Source organism: Calliphora vicina, chromosome 3 (genome assembly GCF_958450345.1).
Source record: "Calliphora vicina chromosome 3, idCalVici1.1, whole genome shotgun sequence".
Taxonomy (NCBI): Eukaryota; Metazoa; Arthropoda; class Insecta; order Diptera; family Calliphoridae; genus Calliphora; species Calliphora vicina.
In genome coordinates, this window is record NC_088782.1 from 95,846,214 (window position 1) to 95,865,128 (window position 18,915).

General features: G+C 30.8%; 1 protein-coding gene across 1 annotated transcript in view; it reads left to right on the plus strand.

Moving 5' to 3' along the window:
- The first annotated feature begins 2,537 nt into the window (after positions 1–2,537).
- Positions 2,538–18,915, plus strand: part of LOC135955045 (protein charybde-like) — a 34,079-nt gene continuing 17,701 nt past the window's right edge. The window contains exon 1 of the mRNA XM_065505327.1: positions 2,538–4,187. Coding sequence (XP_065361399.1) covers positions 4,106–4,187 — 82 coding nt within the window. The 5' untranslated portion in view covers positions 2,538–4,105. The remainder of the gene's footprint in view (positions 4,188–18,915) is intronic.

Sequence of the window (18,915 nt, forward strand, 5' to 3'; positions counted from 1 at the left end):
CAAACATACGATTTGTTGTTTTTTTATCAAAAAAACCAACACACAACCAAACAAAAGTTTAGTTGTATAAAAAACAACAACAACGCCAAAAGAAACAAAACACAAAAAAAAAACAAAATACGCAAAGCTTGCACATCCAAACATACGTTTTTTTGTCAAAAAAACCAACACACAACCAAACAAACGTTTAGTTGTATAAAAAACAACAACAACAACGCCAAAGCAACAACCATACGTTTTGTTGCTTTTTTGTCAAAGCATGCAATACATTGTGTTTTTTGATGAAATTTTCAGAGGTTGTCTCGGATTTTTGCTCATATCTCCGTTATTTATGGACGGATTTTGCTGATTTTAAATAGCAAAATTCTCGAAAGTATGTCTGACAGAATTGTTGAAGATTTGGATCCCGGAGATATCTGGGGCCTTCAGAAAATTGATTTCAACAGACAGACAGACGGACAGACAGACAGACAGACAGACAGACAGACAGACAGACAGACAGACAGACAGACAGACAGACAGACAGACAGACAGACAGACAGACAGACAGACAGACAGACAGACAGACAGACAGACAGACGGACATGGCTTAATCGACTCCGCTATCTATAAGGATCCAGAATATATATACTTTATAGGGTCGGAAATGAAAAATGTAGAAATTACAAACGGAATGACAAACTTATATATACCCTTCTCACGAAGCTGAAGGGTATAAAAATAATATACGGAAAGTGTTAAAAGCATAGTTTGTAAGCTTATTCTTGAAGACAACTTTAATTTTAAGAAAATTTTTTCCTTTTTTTTGTTAAAATGGGTAAGAAAACAAAGAAGAAAAAATTCGTGAACATATTTTAAAATTGAGGAAAGGTGGGAATTCGTTAAGTTCAATTGCTAAAATTGTAGGACGTGCAAAGTATATAGTGCAGACTTTAAAAAAAAAAAATTCTGAGTCTCAATCCCTAGAAAAAAATTTCCCCTAGATTTGAGAGATTTATAAAAAGTGTTGTTAGTAAAAATCCTAAAACAACAGCCTTGGAAATTCGAAACACTTTGGAAAATGTCCAAAATATTAATGTTTATTCAGAAACAGTGCGAAGTATTTTGCAAAAAAGCGGATTCCATAGCCGCGTACCAAGACAAAAATTAATAGGCGAAATAAACGACTTCGCAGTTAAAGTGCGGACAAATCAAAAGATTTCTGAGCGAATATGCATTTTAGTGATGAAAGCAAGTACAATTTATTCAGTTGTGAAGGGAAACAAAAAATTTGGCACAAACCTAATGAAGAGCTGCCTCCGAAGAACCTCATTCCAACAGTTAAGCATGGTGGTGGTTCGGTCATGGTTTGGGACTGCATGTCGGCGAATGGAGTTGGAAAACTGTGATTTGTGGAAACAAATATGGACCGATTTTTTCATTTAGACATTTTGAAAAGCTGTTTGAAATATTCCGCATGTGTTTTGGGTTTTAGTGGTGCCTGGTATTTACAGCAGGACAACGACCCCAAGCACACTTCGCCTGTTGTCAAAGGATGGCTGCTCTATAACGTCCCGAAACAACTCCATTTGCCTCCCCAATCACCAGACCTGAATCCCATAGAACATTTATGGGATGAATTGGAACGGCGCATTCGAAAAAAAACTTACAGGAACAAACAAGAACTTAAAGGTGGCTTGGAGTATGAGTGGAATCAAATAACGTCTGAGACAACAAAAAAACAGGTATTTTCAATGAGGAATCGATTGAGGACAGTAATTGAGGCAAAAGGAGGTCCAATAAAATACGAATAAAATAATATATACCTGAAATTATTTTTCTACATTAATCTTTTTTTACAGTACGTATCTGTGTTTTTTTATAAAATTGAAGTTTTTAATTTTAAATTTAAATATTGAAATCAATATTTGTGTTCATTTAAAATAGTTTGGTTTATTTACTTTTTTTAAATATCACCAATTTTTGTAAAATTAAAGAATTTTTAAGGGGTTTGGAAAAGCAAATCCCGCAATTCCCAAAAATCAAACTAAAAATCTAAATTTTCGCATTTTTTGGAATTTTGCCCAAGCTTGTTACAAGTGATTTCTAAATCGTTTTGATTTGTTGGGTATACATTCCAAATTTAAGCAATGGTAGCACTAACCTTTGCAGGCAGCAGCTGATTGTTTCTGTTTCCAATAAAAATCTGTTCCCAGTACTCTCAAAAATTGAGTAACCATTGTTTACAACACTCAATACCAACCAGCTGATTGCTGTAAGAGTGGAAACAGCAATTAAGAACAATCATCTGTTTGTTGCCAACCACCAATTTAACAGGGAACATTTGTAATTTAGCTAAACACTCAATTACAAAACAACTGTTAAGGGAGAAATCTTGCAAGCTCATGCGCATTTAGTGAGCGAGAACTTAAATAACACAAGAGTTGAGTAAACAAGGTGAGCACCAACATAACAGCTCACTCAATGGATGAGTGTATTAAAGAAAAACTATAAAAACCCTGCATGGCAACCGGCCGGAATAGTAGCTTTGTAGCACTGCTGGTTAACGCGAGTTTAAGTAGAGGGAAGCGAACAAATTTGTCAAGAACACAGAATGTGAACAACTCTGTTAAAGTAAAGAACTAAAAACCAGGCAAATATTACACACAACGACAAAAATACGAAGCTTTAATAAAAGAAAAATTGTTGCAAATTTTAAGAATTTTACATGTTTTTTTAAGTTTTTTCATACATGAAATTGTGTATTAGTGTGTTTGTTGTTTTATTTTTTTTTAAGTGTTTGGCTTGAACATTTTCGCATTTTGTTTTAAAACGTTTGTTGGTTATTTTAAGACGAACTATATAAATAATTAATAGTTAGGAAAATAAAATAAGAAGACAATGATGACGATGTTTTAATGTAAAATGTGTGAAAACAGATGGAAAAAGTAAAAAAAAAAGAAATAATGGAAGTTGTGTGAACTTTTTGTTACTGCAATATTTTTCCATTTCTGCAGCAATAGACAATAAATCTGCCCTTAGCAACAAACTAAAAACGAATTAAATTTCATTTAATTAGTTTTCTTTTTGCCAAATACATACCTACAATAACAAAAATTACAACAGCTCTTTAAAGAGTTTAAAAGTTTTCAACTAATTCCAAGGGAATGAAGAAAGAACAAAGAAAATAAGCAAATTACACGCGTGAGTGCCTGCAGTTAAAAAGTCATAAATAATTAACGCCGCAAACATACTTCAACATTTTGTTGTTTAAATACAATAAAATTACACATTTTCTATCTACTACTAGTATTTAATTTCCTTTTACGTAAACTTGCCTTTCAAAACAACAAAAAGAAAATTGTCAGGTTAATTTTTCTTTTTACAATTTTTCTTTTTAACTGTCAACCGAATTTGAGAATAATCACTGTGAGAGTGTAAATATCACACGCACTCAAATGAACACTTTAGTATTATAGTATGTGTATTTGTTTGTGTTTAATTCAAGACAACGGTTAATTTTTGTATGCTTTTTATACAGTGCTTGACTAAACAAAAATACCAACAACAACAACAATTAAATAAACTTTTATATAAAAAAGATAATTTTTATAACAGAAGGAACAATAATCCACTCAAAAAAAAAAGTTAGCGTAATTTTTGTTTTTCGAATTAAGTTGTGATAAAATTTAACAAAATTTTGAAAGAAAATATAAAAATAAAGTTTGAAGCTTACGCTTTTATAAAGAAGCTTTACGTTCAAAATTTGTGTGAAAAACCCGTCAACACGTTACCACCAAGTCCCGCACTTGAAGCTGCTGTAGAGGCAACAACAATTGATCAATGTTGTTTTCATAACATCAACAATTGCTCTGCTGCCAACTGCCATCCGGCTAATTCCACAACATTTTCATCATCTTTAGCACAAGCATTGCCGCTAGCCGCTTTGTCTACAAGTTCACCTGCAACGCCTGCTGCTGCTGTTAGCATATCAACGCATAGACCGCCGGTTTCTTCGTGTACAACCGCCACAGTTACAACGAATTTATCATCATCAGCTCCTCCAGCTTCGCGTAGCAGCAGCAACGTTTTGATCGGTTTGGATCACATCTTCACATCATTCCTAATGAAAATGGAAGTTTTGTCCGTGCAAAATCATCACATTCAAAAGCAATTTGGTGTTATTGGTTCAACAAAGGTTAAAAAAGGTAAGTCTATCTTATTTATTTAAACAATGTTTGATAGGTTATTAAAAATCGAAGTTAGTTAAATAATTGAAATTAAAATACATAGAATTAATTAGCGAATCATTCATGCACTGAATTAGCAAAATTTAGAATTCATTTTTCTCACACAAAAAAATTATTGGAATGAAATTTTAGTCAATTCAAATGAATTTGGTAAAATTGAATTTCGATTCGTTTCCAATTCAAATGAATATGTCAAAGAGAATTGCAATTCATTTGAATTGAATTAATTGAAACGAATTAGAAAAAAGAATTAGCAATTCATTTTCAACTCAATTTTTGTACTGAATATTTTTACTTTGGTAGGAGAAATTTCCATTTTTCATTCCCCCTAGAATAGAATTTGATTGATTGCAACTCATTTTTGATTTCTAATTCATTTGAATGAATTCAAAATCAATTCAATTCAAACTAATTGGAAATGAATTGCAACTCACTTTAACAAATTCATTTGAATTGGAAAAGAATTGCAACTAATTTTTACAAATTCATTTGAATTGGAAATGAATTGAAATTCATTTCTGAATTGAAATTCATTTCAGTCTAATTTGTTTGAATTGATTAAAAATTCATTTAATTCTTTTTTGTTGTGAAAAGAATTAATTAAAATTAAGCTAATTCGTAACGAATTAAAATCAAAAAAGAATGATTCATTTACAGCTCTGGTACATACCTACATTGTTAAACACAATGGGAGTAAGAGTAAATCGTTTACTGTGTCTGTACTTTCAGTTTGAACTAGGGATGCCAATCCCGAAATCACGATCCCGAAAATCCCGGGATTTTTCGGGATCGGGATTTCCCGAATCCCGGGATTTGTGAAAAAGAATCCCGGGATTTTTCGGGATTAACAAATCCCGAAATATTATGAGATTTTTTATATTTTAGGAAGATTTTTGAAGCACCCAAAATACTTAGAAAGCTAAATTTCAGCATATTTATAATAATCTCTCTTCAAATCCAAACGCAGCCAGATTTTTTCATTTGAATCAGGAAGCAGCACGTCTCCCTTCCATTGAAAGGCTTTTACACAATTTACACTTTTACGAAATTTATGTTCAAGTTATTTTCTGAAGGGGCAAATGTAGTCCGATTTCCGCAGTACTTTACAGTATAATTTCAGAGTACTTACAACTTATTTTGTGCAAAATTTTGTAAGGATTGCCGCATAATCAAGATATTTATGACTGCTCAAACAGTACTCCGTGGGGCAATTGTATGGAGCTAGGGGAAATCATGGACCATTTATTTTAATTTAATGCATTAGTTTTTGATTTGTTATATTTTTACTTAAATATATTAATGAAATCAATAGTTTTTATTGTTGAATTTGATGTTTTTGACGTTTAACTAAAATCCCGAAGTCCCGAAAAATCCCGAAATCCCGAAAAATCCCGGGATCCCGAAAAATCCCGGGGTCCCGAAAAATCCCGGGATCCCGGGATTTACATTTCTAAAATTCCGAATCCCGGGATTTGTAAAACCCAGTCCCGTTTGGCATCCCTAGTTTGAACGTATCTAAAATTTAGATTCCAAATCATACTTTTAATTGTCCTAGCTTCAGCTCAGAAAAACAACTTTGTCTTAATAAGAAACGTCATTAAATGTTGTGATAAATATTTGGCAAGTACAGACACGGGTAAATGAGGCGAGTAGTAATCGAATAGTTTTTAGAACCTCTTTTAAGAGCTAGTTTCTTATTTGTCAGTAAAACGCAGCTTAACACGCTGTTATATTAAACCTGAAACATATTTTGCCGGGATTTAACCAATGATTGTGTTTCTCACTAATGGATTAATTTTGTCTGAAAATACTTTTCAGTCAAATCACATGTGCATTCCTCAAAATTTTTCATATAAATATGGCAATACTTTAAATTTTATTAGAAAAAGCAACCCCGTACATGACTTGTTTTGTAAATTTTAACTTTGTAAAAGAAAAAGTGACATTAAAGTATATAAAATGTATATTAAAAATTATGTTTATGTTAATAAAGCAAATCAACACATGGAGCTGCTGTGCTGAATTGTTTATTTTATTTTTCATCTGATTGTGCTTTGGCATTTTATACTTAGGTTTAACTTACCAATGATGCTCAGTTAAACCTAGATTATATAGTAAATAAACAATAAGTGAGAAACGTTTTTTACAATAATTTGTTACAACACATACCTACAACATTTTCTTCAATGGTTATCAAATGGCGTACAAATGAATTAGTAATGGAATACCACATTTGTACAATAATTGTAAAATCAGAATATTTGAACTTAAACCAGTATTATTGATACATTTTTGTGTAGGTTTACGACTGCTTTTATAGGTATATTTTCAAAAACAAATAAGAAATTTTAAACACACATAAATTGTTGTGGGGAACTTTCAACATAAGGTATGGCAGCTCCTAGAAGTAAATCAGAAAATAAAAGAATCATTTCGAAAGGATATTGTTGCAATACAGATCCCGTAATTGCGACCGGAATTTACGGGAATTTTTTTTTTAATATCCAGGAAACTTTTATCCAAACATTTGTTTCCTGCATAGATAAAATAAATTTGTTGTAGTTTGTTGCCAGTTGATTATATCCATAGATTTTTTCGATACTAGCAACAGAAAATGATGATTTAAAGAACCGAATTTTGCCGACCCAATTAAAATTTTTCAGCCCAAGGCGAATTTATTCGGTGATTTAGGCGGAATCATTTGATTATCAATAAATTCGGCTAAAATAATCAAAAATATTTTCTCTGAGTCACATGAACAGAAAAACGGGAAAATTAACATTTCTCGACAAATACAAATTGAAAAGTTAAGTTTTTAAAATAATAAAATCTCTAACCCCCATTAAAACGAAGTCTGGTTATGCCTTAACTAATAGTTATATTGTCGGTTAAAATTATTTTTGTATGAAAATTGTCAGTATAACTATTAGTTAAAACATAACCAGACTTCGTGTTACTGGGGGTAAGGATATTGATATACCTACTTATAATGAAAATAATGACATAATACTGGTTTATATTTATTTTACATACATTCTGATTTGGTATTTAACCTCGGACCTCTTAAATCTCTTTAAATCTTTATAACTCAAGATGTTAAGAAGCAGTTGAAGAAAGAAGTTTCGTAGAAGTAGTTCCGAAAGTGAAAATGACAAAAATCATTGAACAAAGAACAGTTTAAAACCCTCCCGAAAAGCTTCCAAATTGTTGGAAAATAACCATGGTTGCTTCTGTCATGGAAAATAACTAGGTTTTTAGACAAGTTATATAGCCTTCAAATAACTTGAAAATAATGCTCATTTAAGGCCGCACAATGGGGCAGAATCAAAATGTTTTGGAAATAAGTCTGGCATTTCTAAACGGCTCGTCCGATCGGGATAAAATTTGACATGGGCGGCGCTATGTTGGCTCAAAGTAGGGAACCTTCGACATGTGAAATTTTTAAACACGTGCAATTTTTTTTGTTTCCCATCCGATTTCAAAGTTTTTTATATTTTTGGAAAGCGATCGGCTAGGTCCCCTTTTTTAAAAATATAGGTCGAACTTTTGGACCGAACGGACTCGAATTTTTTTTTGTTTGGTTAGATAACTAAATTACGAATAACATACAAAATATTTCAGAGCAATATAAATTATGGAACCAAAAATAAACGATTTTCAATTTAAATATTCAAAAAATAGTTGATTTTTTGCTGTTTTTTGGGCGATATGGTGACTTAACTCTTTTTTATTAAAAATAAACTTACTTTAAGAACATATAACAATTTTATATTTTACTATAAGGTATCTTTACGAAGAACATTTTGGTATAAAAAACATATCCTATTTTTCGAGTATGTCGCCCCTATTCCCTTCGGAATGTGACCTATTTTTTATCAAAATTTCAACTTTGGGCCACACTTTCTAAAATCCCAAAGCTGGGATCAAAAAACGGGAATGAAATTACAAAAGCAGTAATTTCATTCATAGCGAATCAACATCTCTGAATTAGGTCAATATCACTTATAATTTGTAAGTACCTTAATCTGATTTCCTCAAAATAAATACATACATATGTACCTATTAACTTATTGTAGAATATTTATAAATGAAAATAAACCACAGTGTTATATAAAATATATAGATATAGACTACTTCTTTTAAATCATCACTTTGCTAAGTTCATATTCAAACTGACGATGTTCTCCACAATTGTTTATACATAAATCCATATTAAAATACCACAAAACAAATTAAATGTTCATTCTTAATTACGAATTCTTTAGAAACGGTTTTTCAACACACAAAATAATAAAAAAAAAATAACTATGATGTACATCTGTAGTTACATATGTATTTTTATACAATATATAAATTAAAAAAATACAGTTAAAACAAATTTGAAAAGGTCATAAATTTACATGTCATCAAAATTGAAAAGTACTTTTGAAAGATTTGTAAGTGTTTTTAATAATTCCACTTGATTTGAAAAGGTCAGGCACAGTACAAATTTGTTACACACTTCAGTCATGTCTACAATCATCATACACTCATTATCTCGTTATATTTGTGTACAATTTCAACCACCTCATAAATGTTTGAATGTAAAATTGATTTCAAAAATATACGTATGAATTTATGTACAAATAATATGTAAATGTACATACCTACAACATGACTCTGTATCGTCCATTAAATACCCGCAATCATTTATTCAAACACTAAACTGGAGGAGAACAAAAAAAAACACGTTACTTTTTTGTGAGTTTGTAATTTATTTTAACGTGCATAAGTCATTTCAATTACATCTTTTCCAATTCATTTAATATTTATGCAAATTCTACCAAATATTTTGTATTGTTTCTTCAATCGTTACTCAAAAAAAAAAAAACAACCCTTTTTAATGCTAAAAAAAATTATGCCACAATTTACAAAATGTCACGATATATTTATTAGACAAGAAATTGTAATGAACAAAAAACCAACATAAATTAAAGTCGTAATAGAAGTGTTAGAAATAAAAAATGGAATGCCCATAAAATGGCTGGCTACGTTTTTGAATAATTATGCAAAACCGGTAATAAAACATAATTTTATATAACGGTCATTGTGGTTAACACATATTGTAAGGATGTTCATTATAAACTCAATAAACAAGAGTTTTTCAACATGAAATTATAATTTATATTAGTTATTAAATTTGGCATTTAGTTTTAACGGAATCGAAATCTATACAGAATTATCTATCTAAAAATTCGAAAGTCGAATTTTGAAGTTACATATTTATTCTGCACTAGCTGACCCGGTGCGCTTCGCCACCTCAATTAGAAGAAAATAGTACTATTAAGTCTCCCACTTTTGTATTCGCATTCACTAAACCATAAGTCAAGTTTGAATTTTAAATTTGTATAGCATTTCCAATATTATCAACTAATTTTGTTTCTATAATACTTAATATTTAATAAGTTATCACAAAACCGAAAAAAAAACCGAATCAGATCGGTTGTAAATTTTTTAAAACCGAAACAGCGGTTTTGAAATCCTTTTCAAAAAAGTACCATTAGAATAAAGAAAAAGTACCAAAAAGTCTCCCCCTAGAATTCTCACTCACTTAAAACCATATACGCTTAATTTCATATTTTTATGTCCATTATTACAGAAAATTCAAAAAGTACCATTTAAATATAGAAAACTTACCAAAAAGCAGCCACTTATGTATTCCCACTCACTCGGGTCCATATAAGCTTTATTTCATGTTTCTAGGTTCATTGGTGATGAAATTACAAAAAGTACCATTCGAATAAAGAAAAAGTACCAAAAAGTCTCCCCCTAGAATTCTCACTCACTTAGCACCATGTATGCTTAATTTCATGTTTCTAAGTCCATTGTTATAGAAAATTCAAAAAGTACCATTAGAAGAATAAAAAAGTGCCTATAGTTCAGTTCTCACATTTTGGTACCTAAATATAATCACCTATTTCTAACACTAACTTCACTCAGACACATATCAGCTAACTTTAATGTCGATAAGTGAAATAATTTAAAATATTAAAAATGTACCAAGTTTGAAATTTAAAAATATTCCATTTTGCAAAAATTGTTTATGTCTCAAAAGATTAAAATCTGTGTTAATGTGCACAATAATAAATATGTTTTAAAAAAATACCAAACTGTTTACCCGGATTTGGCCCAATATACACCTTGGCACTCGAGTTCCAAAAAACAATCTGTTAGTTAATTTTTCTATGAATCCAGGAACCAATGTTGAAAAAATGATCAAAATTGGCTTAATAATTTCAAATAAAATGTATTTTCCCGATTTTATTCCCTTTTTGGTACCTTTTTTATCCCCATTGCGGTGGTAAAATTTTATTCTAAGAAAAATCTGCATCGTGGTGGGAGTTGATAATAAAATTTTCGTATGTCTATGTCAAATTATAGAAAAACATATTTTATGAAAAAGTACCAAAAATAAACACAATTTTTATCCCTTAAGGGTTCGAATTTCCACAAAGTACCAAACTTACTTTTTTTTGATAAGTAAAGAATACAATTTAAATTTTGTTTCTATGTTTATTGGTTTAAAAGATACATAGGGTGCAAAAAAAGTACCAAAATACAGTTTTTATCCGTTTTCTCCCCTTTTTTCGAAAAAGTACGCAACACCTGTCAGCTTATTTTTTTTGTATCTTTATTAGTTTTGAAGATATAAGGTTACCGAATTTACCCTTTTTTACCCAAATCCCTTCTTATCGGATCGTTTTTGGGAGGGAGGAACCCACAGTTAAAATTTCATGGTTCAGCCATTTGGACTGTGCGATGATGAATCAGTCAGTCATTCCGTCAGTCAATAATGTTACTCTTTTATATATAAAGATAAACAACTGTTACGAACAAAATCAACTATTGTGAATGAAAAGTTCATGGGAATATCACGATAGCAATTTTCCCTTCGAGGGAAATGGATATTTCATGGGAACATAAATTTTGTCAAAGCTCTTTTCGACAATAAATGGTATAATTTTAAACCGAATTATACCATAGGACTCTACGACTCAAAATTAAGTTTGGGTGTCTCCACGTTTTGTTGTGTCATTTCAAAAGTTGAAATTTTACTTTCAGTATTACCCTTCCATCTAGCCCATTCTTATTTCACTTCCAGTCTGCTATAGAAAAAAAATCATATTTAGGTTATTACTGCAAAAATATTGCCTGTAATGAAATTTAAAATTTCATCCAACACTTTAGCTATTACTGCATGTTTACCCCGTATTACTGCATGTCCAGTATGAATGTATTTGTTGTCTCAAAGTTTGACTTGGCAACAATAACAGAGAGTAATGATGGTAAATGGAAAAAAAAACTGAAAGCCTAATACTGCTGTATTCCACTACGAGTATGACATGGATTATGCAACTTCCTGTTTTATCCTATCACCAATCGAGTGTATTAGGGTGGCCCCGTTTTATAAAGTGGTCCGATGTGGTTCTTACATGGAACCAATTATGGATCGATCTTCATAAAACTAGGAGTGTCTGTATATTTAAGTGATTTTTGAAAGTGGACCTAAAATGGGTCTATGATCAAATGTGGACCAATATACACAAAATCCAGCATATACAAGGTGGCGCAAAAGTAATCCTCCTATCAGAAAATGCTATAAATTTTGCGATTGGCCGCTAATGTCAGTTCTCTTTTGACATTTGTGTAGTAAACACATGCGAAATACACGTTAATAAACAATGTTACGCTACACTGCTCCAAAACGCGGAATATTGCTGACTATTTATTTGACCAATAATAAAATTAATTACAGCCAAAAAACATCGGAAGTTTACTTTTGCGCCACCAATATTACCAATCAGTGTAAAATTTCGATATATGTTTGATATCAATGTAGGTTAATGTGTTTTTTGGAAATGGTATTTATATTGGAGTTATGACCAATTATGGACCGATGTTCAAAACATTTTGTACAGCGATTTCTATATAAATATATTACAATTATTTATGATGAATAACAATATTTTTAAGAGATTTTTGCGTATTTAAGTGAGTTTAGGTAGTGGAGATATGGTCAAATATGGACCGATTCAAACAAAATTTAGTTTTGCGATTTATTTTTACATTAAACTCATGTTTGCTGAATTTTTTATGGATACTCTATTCTATAGGGTTTTATATGTATATCATGGACAGATTCTCGCCATTTTCAAAGAGACTTGTCCCTTTATCAGAAGAACAATATGTGCAAAATTGCATTATTATATTATCTGCAATATATTTGAAGAAAATAGCTAAATATTTTTGAAAGCTTGTCTTACGTTTTAGTCCATAACTCTAGTTCTACTTGACCGATTTTGCCCATTTTCAATATCAAGCATTTCTGATAAACAAAGAATATTTGAGAATTATTTCATTCCCCTAAGTTCAGAAGGACAGACATAGCTTGATCGTCTTAGATCTGCCATAAATATTTTGATGAGTTACAAACGAAATGACAAAATCAATATAACCGCTACCTTTTTGGCTCTAAATACTTTCACATAGTAACAATTTTCTCCTATTCAAATCATCTTGAAAAAAAGTTTTAAGAGATTTTGTTTTTTCAGTTGTGGTTGTCATTCTCGTGGAATTGCCCATATGTATGGACATACGGTTATTGGTATAACAACTTACAGAATTGATATTGTAGAACTAATAATGGTGATGGTTATAAATGAAGTAATCATTTATTTTAGTCGGGGCATTCCTAATATACTTATGTATGTATGCATACATGTAAATAACTGGATACATTCTCATACAAAGACAAGTAATGTAAATTAAAGGGAGTAAAATAAAATAGGAAAACAAAGTAGAAGCTAAGCAAAACTTTTACAATGGAAAACGGAAAAAAGTGTATGTGGCCCTACATTTGTAATTTTTTTGTTCTACATACGACATATAATTTTTAGTTCCGTTTCTCTAAAGTTTCAAAACAGTTAATATGTGTTTTTTTTTTGTTCCGGCAAATTGCAGTCAATTTAATTTTACAATTGAATACACTTTTCATAAGAAAAAAATTAAAAATGTACAACAGTACACTGTAGCAGGACAAGTTATAGTGTATTTTTTTCAAATGTAAACGCCTTGCAGTCCTTGGAACCAGTTCCGAATTGAACAAAACTACAATTGTTTATCAATCTTTGGCCATCTGTCTTCTGGCAAAAAATGTTGCACTTTTTTAACAGAGCTTAAGTGAAGTAATGGACTTTAAAGCAGGACTTGTGTGATATTATCAAGATCAATCCCAACAAATATGGACCCTTTTAAATACATATCTTTAAACAAATTCTGGAGTATGCCGAAATTCATTTTTTTAAGTGAGGGTCTGGAAATACATATATGTATGTATTTATATACATATGTACCTAGTGTAAAATTGAAGGCTGTTCCTGCCTTTACAAATGCAGGACAATTAGAAGGATAAACAAACATCAATAAATACTTGACCTGCATTTTATTAGATTTCACAGGAGATTGACTGAATTTTTATATTTTCCTTATTTTTTAATTACTTATATGTATGTACTTAGTTTAACAATTATTACATCATATTCCTAAATATATTTGTTTTGTAATAAATTTAATAAAAAGGAATATACTATGTATCTATAAATCAGGATACCTTAACACATTTTTTTTAAATAAAATGTCAGTTACGTCAATTGGTCTTATAAACGAAGACATGTCCAATACAATTAGTCACTCACTCGCACATTAACTAAAACTATTTCAATGGCTTTCCGTGCATTCAACAGAGAACAAATAAAAAAAAAATTGTGAAGGATATTTACCGGGTTTTTGCTACAATCGTTCATTTACCCGTTCGTTCGTTTGCTCATTCATTCATTTGTTCAGTCGCTTCTTTGGCAGTCACTGCTATAATTATCGTTACGAGAAGTTAGCAACAAGACAACAATTGTGGCTTGATTACAAGTACAACAAATTGTAAAGGAATAACTACACATATATAGAATACATACATACAATGCAATATCCCAGCAGTTCTATGAGACTGTCCCGAACTAGTGATTTTACCCATCATTTAGGGTGGGACTAGTTACTTCGATAGCAACGTGACTAGTTATTTTAACACGTGCTTGTCCTAAGCATTGTTTTGATTACAATGGGACTGTCTGAAAGCTGGTCCAAAGACTGTCCCGAACTAATGATTTTACCCATCATTTAGGGTGAGAACTACTTACTTCAATAGCCACGTGACTAGTTATGGTTACTTGATCAGCTACGTGACTAGTTATTTTAACACGTGCATGTCATAATCAGGGGGTCAATTGAACCTTTTTGATTATAATGAGACTGTCTGATAGCTGATCGAAAGTAGTCAACGCTTCTGGTGGGTAAAATAATGTGCAGTAGAAAAAAAGTTTAAAGTGACTTCACCATAGGTTACTAAGAGACACTAAAGTGACTATTGACTTCATGCTATGTTACATGGGATATCAGTATACTTAAGCAAAAATAAAAATAAACTGTATGAGAATTATATCAACACAATTTGTATAAAACCAGTTTGTACGAATTACTCACAGAACGATTGAAGTGACTACACTCCAGATTACTTAGAGACACTTAAGTGGCAATTGTCTAGATTACTTGGGACGTATAAAATAACCAATTGTCTTCTCTCTGCAGTACGAAGAGCACATACGTGTCAAATAACCAAAATATATAAATTGGAGTCAGCCAAGTGATTAGACATTTGTGACAATTGCTTCCTTTAAGGGATACATTGATTACTTGCTTAACTGCTGGTATTTGTATTTATTTCGTTATGTGTATGTACTCGTACGTACATATTTTACATCTTTTTTATTCATTTCTTTGTGGTTCTATTTGTTTATTTCGTTTCCCTTCTGTCAACAAGTTCACATATAAAAATACAGCAATCATTATACTTTAATTATGGGTGACCAACGACTACAACCGCCGTAACGGGCAGATTTGATTTATAGGTATTTTGTAGATTTTTAGATCTAAAACTAGCAGTGTTTTGCCTTACATATGTATAGTATTTATTTTTAGTGATTTATAGTCCATTCAGAATGACACGCATCGCAAACGTTCGAGTCAACGTATTTATATTGCTGCTTCAAACGAAAACTTACCATTGATGCTCAACTTAGTGTAAATTGAAGCTCAACCTAGCCCAAGTTAAACTAGATTTAAGCTCAAGCTAAACTCAACTCCCTAAACATATTGTTACATTTTTACCTTTTAAAAACAGTGGTTTATTTCATACTTTTGATTGCAAATAAAAGCAGTTTAGTAGTTTAAAATTTGTTACAAATCTTTATTTATTCAAAATGTACAACAACAACAGTTTAAATAGTTACTATGTGTTTTTAATCCACACACGTTTATAATGCACACACTTAAATTACACTTTTTAATGTACAAGACAGTTGATGTTAACTCTAACAGCGCAGTCACTATTATACACACTGCCATTTTCATTCCTGTAGTCTAGATTCTTAATGGTCAAAACTAGTACATACATATATTTGAATTCTAGAGCTTTCGATGTTCATGTTAGCATCTTAAACATTGAGTGTTTCGATACCTACCAACAATGCTAATAACTGCATGGTTACAGACCGTTAAATTCAAATCGCTATTGCAAATTCGTAAAAATATACTATTGAAGCTCATGTTAGACCACATAAAGACTTCTCAATGAAATCCAATTTAAACTAGATTTAACCTATGATTGTAGTCAACATAGACTGCATAAATACCTAACCCTACACTACATAAAGACCTACGTTTAAAGCTCAATTTAGAACATACAATTGAATACCTGGCTAAAGACCTGCGAATGAAACTCAACTTTGACTTCATAAAGACCTACGATTGAAGCTAAACTTACTTAAAAATCCAGGATTAAGAGTCTACTTAGACTACATAAACCATACCATATGAAGCTCAACTTAGAAATACGATTTCTCAGTTATGCCAACTGTGTTTTTTTAAGCCCGATAGAACGTATGAAAGTGTTAACTGTCAAACGAACTATCATACTACGCTTACTTTTTGACATTTGTGATCAGTATACTCTGGCAAATCATCATGAATATATTGTTATTTGAACAACGCTAACAAATTATCCAAATTTACTTTGAAAATTAGTTATAGATTCGCGCATCTTATAGACGACTGCTTTATCACAAAGTACCTATACAGAGGCGTCAAATTTGTTCAAAAACACTAAAATCAGCTTTTTTTGAAATTGTTTCGATAGAAAGAGAAAACAAATTTGCGGTTTAATACAGACAGTGCGTTAAAACAAACAACCATATAAATAAGCACAAAACCAAACCAGTTGAAATTGTTTCGAACGAAAGAGACAAATATATTTTTTTTGCCGTGTCGCCTCTGTATACTTTGTGGCTTTATTGCAAAATTATGTTCAGCTAAGAGGCTCATTTTTGTCTTTACGAATTTGTTAATAAACAAAATTGCCGCATGATTTTTGCCTGAAAATGTGGATGACATTGAACCGTGAAAGATCTGGTTTCAACAGGATGGCGCTGCGTGCCATATTCATAGCCATCAAGGTCTGAATATTATCGAAATCTCAACGAAATTTACAGTACATTAGTGTTGCCAGAACTCATTCTAAAAACATGCAATTCTGCATAAAAAGTGCCAAAAATGTAATCTGGTTATTTTGCAAAATAAAAGTGCATTTATGTTAATAAGATGCTCGTAGCATAGATAAATATCGTTACCTTAATAGACCCTAACTCGTGTTTTTTTTTAAGTCGAAATTTTAAAATGTGATATATGAGCGGACCTTTTATCGAAATAAACGAAAATATGGGCTTAAAAAAAAACACGAGTTAGGACCTTTCTATATTAAGGTAACGTATGTACCTACATTGATCGGAAACTCTCCTGTCAAAACCTAACTCAGTGGTGGGAATGTATTATTAAAAATACATATCCATATGTGAAAACATAAATATGTACATATGTATGTGATTTTTTGTGTAATATTTTTGTTAGTTTTTTTCTAGTTTCCGCTCTGCAAATATAAACGTACTTCTTTGTGCCATATAATTTGATCAATTAATTGTTTTTATTTAAATAGTGACTACGTCACTAGCTGACGCTGCATAAACGAAAAATAAAAAATAAGAACCAACAAAAAATACAAAACCAAGAAATTTCAAACCGGCTTGCGACATCGAAAAAAAATCATCATTTCTGTATGTTGTATTTTCCATTAGTTTTTTTATGTGTTTTGCAGCAAGCACGTACTTGCATGAGAACGGCTGATTTTACAGCTGAGTTACCAGGTGATATTCTGCAATACTGTTTCTTTTCCATTCCCACCCCTTTCAAAATATAAAAAAAGTATTCAAAACAAACAGCTTATATTTTCACTCAAAGAACAAACTACTTTGCGCTCTCATTATTTCTGGTAAAAAAACACTCAAATTTTAATATTTTTGTTTTGCAGACATACATAGTTGCCGGATGAATTTGATACAAAATCGTCAAAATTAAGGACATTTTTATACAGTGATTTGGTATTTTTATAGAAATATACAGGGTTAACGAATATAGGAATTTATAATATATTATTAAAGGTATTTTCAGACTACAATACAGAGTATTAAGACTTGTCAAAAACGTATGTAAACATAAATTGTATTCAAATAATACAAATGATATTTATTTTGATTTACGGTCTGTGTTGGTATTCACAAATGCTTTAAAACTATTCAAAAACTATAAATACAAATATGAAAAACTATAATGTGAAGAAAATAAAAATAAAGTTTGTTGAAAAATATCTAAGACCCCTTTCACACTAGGCAATTTAGTTGCGCAAGTCTCTTGTGTTTGTAGATGCCAGAGGTAATGTGGGGTTAAAGAGAAGAAAATTTTACATGCTGTTTTGTTGTTGGGCAAGAGACTTGCGCAACTAAATTGCCTAGTGTGATTTAATACTATGATTTCAATCATAGTATTAAATATTATTATTTCGATAATATTTTAATTTTGAAATGTATTAATACTATGGTATTTAATTAATGGGGTTTCTGATTTAATCGAGCAAATAATTTATCGAGGTTTAGATTTAATCTGTTAATTTTAAATTATTCGATTAACCGAATAATTTCCATTTTAAATTGAAAAAAAAACAAGAATTTTGTGTACTTATATAAGCATTTGGTTAATAAAAAGAACAAAAACATAGAAAACATATCATTTCAACAAAACAATAAACATCTTCTGAAATAATCTTTTAAAAAAAGAATATAATTTAAATGATTTCTTTTTAAAAGATTTTTTTTTTTTTGTGATTTTGTCACTGATTGTAGATGATGGAGAAATCGATAGTAAGGCATGATAAAGAATATCCAATTTCTCAGTGATAAAAGACTCGTTTCAGTAATGTCTTCAGTTTCGGCTATTACCATATCGTTCTCTTACTCATTAGGACAAAGTTCATCATAGAACATTCTAGAAAAATGGGTCATTTGCAAATTCCTTAGTGTCAGTTAGTACTATGCTTCAAAAAACTATTGCTAGAAGGTTAACCGATTAACGGTTAATCGATTGAATGCCCTAATTAATACACAGTATTGTCTGTAAACATAGAGAATAGACATAGAGCGGAAACTCTCCTGTC